The 12,143-nt window shown below is 36.8% G+C and overlaps 1 protein-coding gene across 1 annotated transcript in view; it reads left to right on the top strand.

The window, feature by feature from the left end:
• SLC15A4 (solute carrier family 15 member 4) overlaps window positions 1–12,143 on the top strand; it is a 38,927-nt gene that overhangs the window by 2,453 nt on the left and 24,331 nt on the right. Inside the window, exon 2 of the mRNA XM_001378944.4 lies at window positions 10,442–10,737. Within this exon, the coding sequence (XP_001378981.1) occupies window positions 10,442–10,737 (296 nt within the window). The remainder of the gene's footprint in view (window positions 1–10,441; window positions 10,738–12,143) is intronic.

The following is a 12,143-nucleotide window of genomic DNA, read 5'->3' as shown; positions in this document are numbered from 1 at the left end:
TGGCAAAGTGACTAGAGTGTCAGACTTGGAATCAGGAAGGCCTGAGTTCAAATTTTGAGGCAGACATTTAATAACTGTTTTGACTCTCGAGTAAGTCACTTAACCTCTGAACATCAGTTTCCTTACCTGGAATTGGGGGGAGGGGCAATAGGACCTACTTGACAGGGTTATTATAAGGATCAAGTGAGATAATATTTGTACAGAGCTTTGCAAATCTTAAAAATACTAGCTATTAATGGTGTGTTCACTTAGGGAATGTCAATCAATCAGTATATAAGGGTTAAGCACTTACTACTCCCAGGTACTGTGTTAAATGCTAGAGACTGAGAAAGGCCAAAACAGCCCCTTCTCCTCCCTTAGAAGATCTTCATTTTGATTCTGTGGCCAGTGCTCTAGTTGCCAGGACAATCTGTTTTTAGTCTTAATGGCATTTTGTAGATGAAGAAGCATATTTAAAAGATGAAGTAACTTGATAGTTTCCAGAGGTTTGATTTGATCATCAGTCCTGGAGTGATTTTTCAACCCTGCCCCTTCCCACTTAGTGAGTTTGGTGTGGGTGTTCTGTAGTCCAGCAGGTCTCTATTTAAATTAATGCTACTGTAATCATATCATCCTAGCTTACATTAATATAGTTTATTGTGGTTTACAAAGCACAGATGAGGAAACTAAGGCTCAGAAAGGAGTAATAAATGAAAAACAACACATTTATATAATCCTTCCTTGTCACACCTTTAAGGTCTACAGAGAACTTTCCTCATCAGCTTAGGTAGGATAATTATTTGCATTATCATGTAGCAGAACTATCTCGGGATTTTGCATCAGGCTTCTGAGTAAATACTGTTAAGCTGGTAAATTTCAATATGGAATTTCAGCATTGGAAGAAACCTCAGTGGACATTCAGTCCATTCTATAAAGCATCTCTGCTATAATATATGCACACTATAGTCTCTCCCCTCATGGTCATCCTCCTCTCTTACCCAGATCTTCAGAGACAACCTACTGCTTCTTGATATGGCCTTTATTCCATTTTTAGATGTAAGTTTTAAGGAAACTTCCTGACATCAAGCCTACTGACAGTTTTGTCACAGCAATTCCTACCAACTGTCTTCTCTTTTAAGAAGGTTGTTAATACAGTGTTCAAATGCTTGGTCTTTTCATATTGATCACTGCCTTGTTAGAATTTTGAAAGAAGTTGGTACATGTGTACAAGTTGTTTATCATAGTAACAGTGATGCAGCATGTTGCAAGAAAAAATGCATTTGATCTAATGATTAAAATAAATTCTTTCAAAGTGCTGGTTACAATTTGCCAGTGATGTGTTGTGTGCCAACTTTTGTACTATTTTAAAAAACGATAATTTTATTTTGGTACGAATCTTTTATAATTAAGTTATTGTGGTAGTAAATTGATAGTTTAAATAGAGTACCACTTTGGCCTGAATATAGGCTATACTCCCCCACCCCCCACCCCACCCCTGCCCAGTTTGACTGTATAAAATCTAAATATAATCTTTATTTGGTTATATGTTTATATGTATATTTTTCCATGTCAGACATCTCATTTCTAGGGTGTGTCCTCTTGTTTCTCCGGTATGTTTTTTTGTTTGAAGGGAAGCATTTTAAAGAAATAGACTTTCATATTCTATTGCTAGATTATGTGAGTTTTCATGATTGCTTGCATACTTTTGTGTTTGTGTAGACACCAAGTAAAAGGCTCTAAAAACATTCAAATTCATGTAAAGATAATTGCATGAATGTTACATACAATTAAAGTTTTTTTCTAAATGTTTTCTTCACTAGGTCAGAGATTTTTAATTTAGCGAGCATTTATTGAACATTTACTATGAACTGATTTATGGGATGAGTTCATCCCATTTGGTTCAGAGAGAAGTAATAGTAATTAAATGTTTCAAACAAACATATACAAAAAATTTATTTCTCTTCAGGGTTTATAAGGCACTTTCTCCACAACAGCCTTTTTCCTTAAAGGGTTTACAGTCTATGAGAGTGGACAGTGGGGTAGGAGTAGAATAATCCAGTGTTACCTAATCCTTTTGATTTTGCTTTCATAACATCTCTTCTGTATATGCTCTCTTCTTTCCTCTGACACTGAAACCATCCTGGTACAGGTTATCATTACTTCAAGCCTGTACTATTTTAATACCTTGCTGATAGGTCTCCTTGTTTCAGGTTTCCAGTCTCTCCTCAATTTAGTGCCAAATTAATCTTCCCAAAACTAAAATCTGAATGTCATCTCTCTCTCTCTCTCACCCATTCATTAAACACCAGTGTCTCTTCAACAAGATCAAATATAAAATCTTCTGTCATATAAAACCCTTCACAACCAGCCCTCTGTCTCTTCCAAGTACTGTGCAATCTTGTGACACTGACCTTTTTGCTGTTCCTCTTAACACCATTCTATCTCCCTATTCTGGGAATTTTTGCTGGCTATTTCCCATACCTTGAATACTCTTCCCTCCTTGTCTTTTAATTTCCATTTCCATGACTTCCTTCAAGTCTCAGCCAAAAACCCATCTATAAGAAGCCTTTTTCTGATCCTCCGTAAAGCTAATACCTTTTTTCTAATGATTTTTCATTTTGTTTCCCCATTAGACTGAGCTCCTTGTGAGCAGCGACTGTCTTGCTTTTTTTGTAGCTCTAGCTGCAAAGTGCCTGGCACATAGTAGTCATTTAATAAATGTTTAGTGATTGACTGAATCAGACACATAAATAACTTATACAAAGCAGAATGTGAGGAAGAGGTGCAAATGAAGAACTTTAAGAAGTTTGCAGAAGTAGATATCATATATAGTTGTGGGATTTGAGGGACACTTCCTAGAGAAGGTTGTTCCAGAGTTGGGATTTAAAGGAAGAAAAGAGATTTCACTATGAGAAAATGGTAATAGTGAAGAGACAACTTTTGACTTGGGAGCTCCTATGGTTAAGAGGCAGAGACATGAGAGCATACATTGTATTAAAGAGATGGGAAGTAGTTCAGTTTGGCTAGACAACAGATAGAAAAACTAGCAAAAGCAGCCCCTAATGGTAAAGGAGCTCACAGTCTAAAGGGGAGGTCAACTGGATTGGAGCAAACTAGGATAGGACCTTGTATGTTAGCACCAGGAGTTTCTATTTTATTTGGAAAGTGACAGGGAACCAGAGAAGTACTGGGAGTAAAGTAGTGTCCAATCTCCTGTGCCTAGAATGCTCTTCTTCCTCTCTTCCTGGGGCTCCCTGACTTCCTTTGCTGCTGTTTGTCCTTCATTTTCTTTCCTTCTTCCTTCCTTCCTTCCTTCCTTCCTTCCTTCCTTCCTTCCTTCCTTCCTTCCTTCCTTCCTTCCTTCCTTCCTTCCTTCCTTCCTTCCTTCCTTCCTTCCTTCCTTCCTTCCTTCCTTCCTTCCTTCCTTCCTTCCTTCCTTCCTTCCTTCCTTCCTCCCTCCCTCCCTCCCTCCCTCCCTCCCTCCCTCCCTCCCTCCCTCCCTCCCTTTCTCTCTCTCTGTTTCCCTCTCCTTCCCCCTCCCTGGGTCCAGTGGCACGAAAGGTCGTTACACCTGAAGACTTCCTCAGCTGCATTGGATGGCCGGGTTGTCTTTTGTGCTCCAACACACCCTAAGCACTCCACAGTGCTTTGCTGCGTTGCCTTTGGTGGGCATCCTCTGGCTTACACACCTTTTGAGCACCTACAGGTAGATTTTATAACAATGCCAAAGGCCAGATATTATAAATTTTGTCTAGTCATAGTAGATCAACAGATGGCTGGAAGCATTTCCTACGACCCGAGCCACAGCGGCTTTTTTTTGCTAAGGTGCTTTTAAAAGAGATTATGCCTCACTTTGTCCTGCCAGCACATATTGATTCAGATAGAGGAAATCATTTTACTGATTCTGTCTTAAATCAAAATATATTCTTGCTTAGGAATAACTCCCAAATTCCATGTTCCATATCATCCCAGAGCTCAGGTCAAGCTGAAAGAATGAATTAAGAACTGAAAACTATGACTGGCAAATTATGCACTGAGACCCATTTAAAATGGCCTGAAATTCTCCCTCTGGCCCTATTTTATCTTAGAACCAGGTCTAGAGGAGACCTACACATCTCACCATTTGAGATGCTTTTTTGGACATCCACCTACACCTTTCTCCCCTACATATACATCACCATTAGGGGAGATACTACTATTGTTTCATATATAGAGGAATTACAGCACAAACTGCATGAACTCCATGAATCCAGAGCTGCAGTACAAGCTGGACCACTAGATTTTTCACTTCACAACCGGAACCCAGGAGACAAGGTGTTTATTAAGAATTTCCAGCGTACTGGAGCAACTCAGCCTTCCTGGGAAGGCCAATTCCAAATATTGTTAACTACTCCAACGTCTATAAAGGTTGGAGAGAAGGACTCTTGGATTCATTGCTCACAGGTAAAGAGAGCATCTTCTGTTGGGACTGATTGATTCTATCTTAGCATAGAATCAGCAGAAATAAGGAAGTTAGGAAAAGTGGTACGGATGAAACTTTTATTTGGACATATATTGATTTGGAGATTCCATCACAGTGCTCAGGTGGATCTGTCTTATAGTTGGAGTTAAGCATCTGAACTTGGGAGAGGATAGGACTGGAGATTAAAAATTTGCTGGTCCTTATGATCTTTGAAACTGGGAGATGAAATAATCGAGGAATATAATGTAGAAGATAGGATAGCAATTTCTTTCTCTTGATCATCTAGCCCCTCATAACTTATCCAATCCAATAAACATTCATTAAGTACCTATCATGTGTCAGGCTCTGTGCTACATTTTAGGGATATAATTAATAAAAAGAAAAACATGCCCTGCCCCTCCCAAAGTTTAAAAATTTGCTCTTATGCTTTTTTCTTTTATAATTTACTGCCCCTTTCCCTGTGTGATATAAGCTCTTCTTGAGTATAATGTTTATTAAGTGGGTGATCCCTTACTTTTGTTCTTTGAGCATTTAGTGGATACATTTTCCCTTGTGGCAATGTAAAAAAAAAAGTTTTAGAAAATTGGAGAAGATGGGGAATTTTGGTGCTTTGTGGAATTTTGGTGCTTTGTGCTGTGTGACATAGTTGTTGAGTTGGTTGGGTTTTTGAACTACCTTTTCCCCCAATCTTTTAAAATCTTTGTTATAAGAATTCATTTTTGTGGGTATGGGGGGGTGAGGAATATATTTGGGAATAAATATTATGTAAAAACAAAAGACATCAATAAAATAAAGACAATGGTCGGGTGACTTTGAAGAAGATTTGGCACTTATGTGACTTTTGGGCATTTCATTTCCTCTTTGAGGTTCAGCTTTTTTTTTGTATATAAAATGAGAGAATGTGACTAGATGATCACTGAGGGTTTTCCAACTCTATCCTATGATCTTAAATGAAAATCTGAACTAGGGTGAATGGAATGAGAATAAAGATTGAAGAGATAATATCAATTAGACTTTTCAATTGATTGTGGAGCCCGAGATAGTTAAGAATCAGATAATTTAGTTTCTGCCCTGAGTGACTTGGAGATCTGCCATATAGAACTGTGGTAAAGAAATTACTTTGCCATTTACAAAATGTTGTAGAAGGGCAAGCTACTATAATTCATAGGGTATTTTTGTAGGGAGTTGGATCTGGACCTGTGATATCTTTGGTATGGAGGGACTCCTTTTGAGGAAATGCCTTCAAATGCAGACTGGCAACTGTTTTATTTACAACTTGTTTTTTTTTTTTTTAAATTAAAAACCCTTACCTTCCGTCTTGGAGTCAATACTGTGTATTAGCTCCAAGGCAGAAGAGTGGTAAGGGCTAGGCAATGGGGGTCAAGTGACTTGCCCAGGGTCACACAGCTAGGAAGTGGCTAAGGCCAGATTTGAACCTAGGACCTCCCATCTCTAGGCCTGGTTCTCAATCCACTGAGCTACCCAGCTGCCCCCTACAACTTGGTTTTTAAGAAAGATGCTTGGGGCCATCAAGATTTGGCCATATCACATAATATGGGTCATAGAGGGATGATATATCTATATCTATATCTACATATGAAAATGATTTCTAAAGCAAGTTTTTCCATTCCATATAGTTTGGAGGTTATGACTATATATTATGGTGACTATTACATCTATTAAAACGTTATTAATCATGTGAGACAGCATTACTGTGCCATTAAAAAGACAGATATGAAAAATATAAGGAAACATGGAAAAACTCAGATGAACTGATGAGAAATGAAGTAAGCAAAACCAGATGTCTCTTCTTTGGGAAAAAAAAGAAAAAAACATTTTATGTATATATCCACTCTAGGCATGAAACTTGCAAGTTTTTAGATAAATAGAGCTTGTATATCAGGGATAATACAATGTGAACTTGGGCAAGTTATTGTGACTACAAAAATGTGAGTTTCAAGACTGAACTGCCAAAACTGTAAAGATAATTTTAGTGTCTTGATTTAAAATTAAAAATAAATGGTCGCCATGGGAAAAATTCCAAATATGAAAATACCCAAGTCAGCTGGGTTTTTATGGAGATTTTAATTAATACAAATGAAGGAATTAAGGGAAGGGAGAGAGACAGAGTAAGAGGAAATAGTTGGAAGGGCCTATGCCAAATGGCCTAGGCCTGAGCCTTAAGAAAGACCAGTCAGTCTTTTATCCACTCACCACAAGATTTGTCCCAAGCAAAACTCCAGTCCTTCACTGAAATCCTCAATTCCTGAACTGAGTTCAGGGACCCAGCTACTCCAACTAGTCTGAACTCCAACTTGTTGGAACTCTCCTCTAAGTTCAGAGAACCAGCTCCTTTTAAAGAGAAATTTCTCTTATGTCACCTCCCCTAAATTTTCACATCTATCAATCACAGTAGATGTTTTCCCCAGGACTGAGGATTCTTAGTTCACATCTTCTTTTGTTATCACCTTCTCTGGGTAGACTAAAACTTCACACCTCTTTTGTTAAGCTTGCCTTTTGTAAGTTGCTTGACCTTTTAGTGATTAATTTAACCTTTATAGGTACTTAGCACCCTTTTGCATTAGATCTAAAAATAGACCTAGGGTAAGGTTCTAGCTTTATCATAAGTATGAGTTGGGGACTTTTCATTGTTCAGTAAGGAATTTTACAACTTTATCTTTTCCTAAGGCACTGTTTGAGCAGGGTGGAGTAATTTTAAAGTTCTCAATACATTCCTGACTAAGTTCCTCCATTGTTTAAAATGGGGAATAGCTTAACCAAATCTTCTAAGGTAGAGTCTGAGCAGTTTTTAAGATTCACATTATATATCTTCAGTTTCCTGAACAAATAAACTCAATTTGAATTAGACACTATAAAAAATTGAAGAGATCTGTTCCTGTGTTAGATTTGTGATCCTAAAAAGAACAAAATAGTTGAAACTGAATGTTATATAATTGTAATGAATAAATCATCACTGAATAAGACTTAAGAATTTAGCTTCCTTCTCTGTGGAGGATTATGGATATGGAATACTGTATACACTATCAGATTTTATTAGTGCATTGGTTGGTTTTGATAAACTGCCTTTATTCTCTTGTAAGGGATACAAAACCAGATACCAATAAAGATTTTTAAAAATTGTCACGTTTTTGTGTGTTAATATTTTGTCCAGGTGATTGTGGGTGATAACTTTTTCTGTAATAATAATGCTCCAATTCTAATAAGCATTTATTTGTTGAATTTTCAAATGTATTTTTGACTTTATGTTGGCAATACAGAGATTTGTTGTCTATTGATTTGTCGAGAATAGTGATTTCTGGCATATCATTCTGGATATCTAATTTTGTATTTCTAGATATTCAGTAGCTGCTAATCTTTTGCAACCTGCAGTGATATTTTGCCATTCATTTCCTTACAAAGTCTTCATTGGTCCTTAAGTCCAGACCTCTTTAAGAATGAATTTTCTGTAGTTTCTGGTAACAATGACAATCTTTATTACTATCATGAACTTTACAATTTCTCTAAACAAATCTATTTGACTCAGCTGTTCTTTGTACCTTTTTGACATATTTTTGGTTTGGTTTGTATAGAATACATGTCCTGTTCGTTCCATTCTTGGATCTTAGCTGTTTAATAGATTGTAAACTACTGTCCATTTTATTTGATAGGTTGCTTGGTCTCTATGATCAGACTAAACGATTGCTCTGTGAAGTAACATCTGTTAAATTTTGAACTTGAGTTTGAACCTTGCAATCTGAGAATATCTACCAGCCCTCTTATATTTGATGAGTAGTTGTAATTGAGCTTCTTGTGGTAGCACAATATTTTCTAATATGGTTTGAATTTTCATTTCAATATTATCTAAATCCATTGTCACCCATTTTATTTTTTCAAAGGTACATATTCAGATTGTCATACACTATTCTTGACCTGGGGAGTCTATATTGCTGATCAAGTCCTTTCTCAACATATGCTCTGTAACAGTATTCTCTAGTTTTTCTGTAAGAGTTCTAAGATGTATCAAGATTATATACAAGAAACTTTCAGGTTATGTGAGCAACAAGATTAAACTAGTAGACTAGATACTTTTCTCTGTTTTCTACTATCTCTCAAACCTTCTCGAAACAGAAATTATGTTCCAAGATAAAGTAGCTTAATTTATTGTTGTGGTCTAGGACACCTGGAATAGAAAAGAAGGTAATCCCCTCACCTCCACCCCCCAAAATTCAGCACCCTGCCCCCAGCTCCCAAGCTATGAGCAGAGAGATTGTAGTAGTTGACCCAAGGACACAACAATAACTTACACCAAAACCCACCCCTGTACTCTGGGTCCTCTTCCTTTTTTTTCAGTACCATAGAGCCCTAGCTTTGTGCTGTGGAAATTTTCTTGGCCTTCAGCAGCTAGCTTGGCTTTTAGGAACAAAAGCCTGTTGGAACCTGAAACTAAGGAACACCCATGCTGCCTCTTCCAGTGCAAGCAGGCGCTGAACTGTCAGTGCCAGGCCCAAGAACTAAGGAATAGAGAGTGGGACAGGGTCATTAAGACCTTTGGACACAATTCATGTTGGGGAGCTATGCAGCACTCCAATCCTGAGGGAAGAGCTAGAGATCTTTTTAAATCTCTTTAAGAATTGTTTTTGAAGGAAAGCTGTCCATCAAACTGGTTCCCTTTTTAGACTCATGCATATATGTATAATCTACCTTCTATGCTGTGACCTGAATGCTTATTCAGTAATCTTCCCTATAACTTTCGAGGTCTTCAACCAGGACTGGAATTAAGCCAATTTTGATTCATCAGAATCTTTATGAATTTCTAGGTATGATGACTGTTCAAGTTGAGAAAGCCAGAGAGATTGGCTAAACCTCATAATCTAATGACAAGAACTTCACTTTCTCTTTACTCTTAGTGTTAGATTAATACCTGGTTTGGATATATTGTACCTAGTTAGTGTCTAGGAATCTAGCCACTCCTATCTCCTTCAGGATTCTCACAAACCTAAATCCATTTCTCTAGGGATCGCAGGTAAGGGGAAGATTCCTTACATTGTTTGTTGGCGAATTAAAGTTCTTAGACTTGCTCATTGTTTAATGGGGATATGATCAAGTCTGAATGATAATGAGGAATGGAGAGTCCCTAGAAGTGCCATTGGGATATAGTTTGTGAGTTTAGGTTGTTTAGATGCATTGTTTAGCAACAGTAGTTGCTAGAAGGTGTTACTGAGATGCGTGATTTCATTGTTAACTTGTCTGAGGAAAATTAAGATCTCTTAGTGTCTTAGGTTTGACTCTTTCCTCTTTCTGTATGAGTGAGCACTTATGAGGAAACTGACTATCTTATGGATAAGGAACAGCCATAGGCCTCTCTTAAGTCTAACTGAAAGATAAATGTTATTTTTGGGATGGGTAATAGAGAATATGAGATTTGGGTTAGACTTTGAGGATATTTTTGTTATTGTTACTACTGCTACAACAACTACAATTACTACTACTTTCATAACTTTTTTTTTGGAGGAAATTGAGGTCTAGAGAAGTATAAAGTAACTTGGTCAAGGATCATATCAGTTGGATCCTCATTTTATATGATGAGGTCACACCTTATAGCAGTTGTTATGGTTTAGTAATGAGCCCTATTAGAGCTATCTAAATTAAAAGGAGAAGGAATTTGTAAGCTCTTAAGATAACATATTGAACAGGAAGATACTTTGGAGGTCATCTTGTCCAGCTTCTTCCTTTCATGAGGATGAGGAAATGGGAGCTTAGGGATGGGAAGTGATTTGCCCACGATCACAGGAGACTGTAAGCTTTAGAGATAATTTGAACCCAGGTCTCTTGATTTCAGAGCATATAAAGGTATCTGTAAATAACTATGTGATTGTCTTATTTTTCTTAAATAGAACTCAAAATCTTTTGATAAAAAATTATTGTAGATGCTTTCTTATCTATCTTAAACCATGACACTATTATTACATGTTACTAATATTCATTTTTCTGTCCTTTTAGGTTAAAGATCGAGGTCCAGAAGCCACTAGAAGATTTTTTAATTGGTTTTATTGGAGCATTAATTTGGGAGCAATTCTTTCATTGGGAGGTATTGCATATATTCAACAGAATATGAGTTTTGTTATTGGATACACCATCCCAACAGTTTGCATTGGAATTGCATTCATGGTTTTCCTCTGTGGTCAAAGTTTTTTTATCACCAAACCTCCTGATGGCAGTGCTTTTACTGATATGTTCAGGATTTTGGCATATTCCTGTTGTTCAAGGAAACAATTCAGGGAACATCGAAGAAGCGGGTATGTAGTAACAGTTCAATATAATGAGTATATATTCAGTTTAATAGTTCAAAGTTCAGTATTGATATGAAGTACAAGGGCTGCCATGGGGCTGATATTTAAGCTATAAACCATTGATGAAGGACTTTTCTTGTCTTCCCTTGATTTTTGGATTCAGATAGTTTTAACAACATATTTGGGAGAAAATGAATCAGCACAGTGAATTACATTTACTTTTTCAGGGTACTGGTTACAGCAACTTAGATCTCTTTCTTTCCTACTTCTAAGCTCCACCCCTTTTTGACTGTTTTATCCTAGCTCTGGTTTGGAACATAGAAACACCTATTACTGCTGAGGTTTCAGTAAATGTCTATGATAATTTCCTGGATGACCTAGTACAAATTTTTGCATTAATTGGAATGAACAAGTAGAATACCAAAATTAGTACTGGTTTGAAATTCGAGTGGAACTTTCCTATCTGTATAGTCCAGGTTTAGGTATAGGATTTAGAGTTTGTGGGTTAAACAATCCCTTTATTCACTTAAACCAATTCAACAAAGAATAGAGCTATCCAAAAAGCAGGAGTGCATATAGTCCCATTGTTTTTTGTGCAGCTTACAGATGAGCAGCTTTAAAAAGTGGAATAGGTTCCAAATTAAGAAATAGCAAAATTAAATTCTTGTTACCAGCTGAAGGTTATAAACATATAGTTAAATCTAGAACATAGGAGCTTTGTAAATTCAAGTGGAATCATGCAGTTTGAACTTAAATCACCAGTCAAAGATAAAAGCAGAAAGGCAATTAAAAAATACAAAACAGGAGAATACATAAGAATTAACTTAATAGTGTTGTATATGAGTTTGGTTAGAAGCTGGAATGACTAGGTAGCTTTTTTGACTTAAGTGTGCCCATCCTTTAATAAGACTTCTGAAGTAAGTAGGATCGGGAAGAAGAAAGCGCCAAGAAGAACATAATAGCTACTCATGGCATTTAACACTGAAAGGGACTTTGGGAATCACCAAGGCTAGTTTCTCCTTATTCACAGAGGAGGAAATAGACCTAAAGAAGTGCACCTACTTTATATAAAGTGTCTGGATGACTCTGGAGACAATGGGCGGTCTATTAGACTTAGGCATTCAGTAGAGCTTGCTGAAGGAAAAGTAATGGAAACTTGCTCTCTTTATATATATATATATATACAAAAGAGGCCCCTTTTGGTCAGAAAGTGACATCTTTTTTGTTCCTTCAGTTTGTAGTCTGCTACTGAGAATTTATATGAGTTATTTGGAATCATTTGCGGAATAACTGTCATATTTCTAACCCATTTTCCATATTTTTAGTGAATAACCTGAGCATTTTGTGTTTGAATTTGAACTGGATTTCATTTATTATTGTAAATGGTAAATAGCCTCAGCTAGACATACCTG

Source organism: Monodelphis domestica, chromosome 3 (genome assembly GCF_027887165.1).
Source record: "Monodelphis domestica isolate mMonDom1 chromosome 3, mMonDom1.pri, whole genome shotgun sequence".
Taxonomy (NCBI): Eukaryota; Metazoa; Chordata; class Mammalia; order Didelphimorphia; family Didelphidae; genus Monodelphis; species Monodelphis domestica.
Note: the sequence above shows the minus strand (reverse complement) of the source record. Positions and strands in the feature narration are given on the sequence as shown.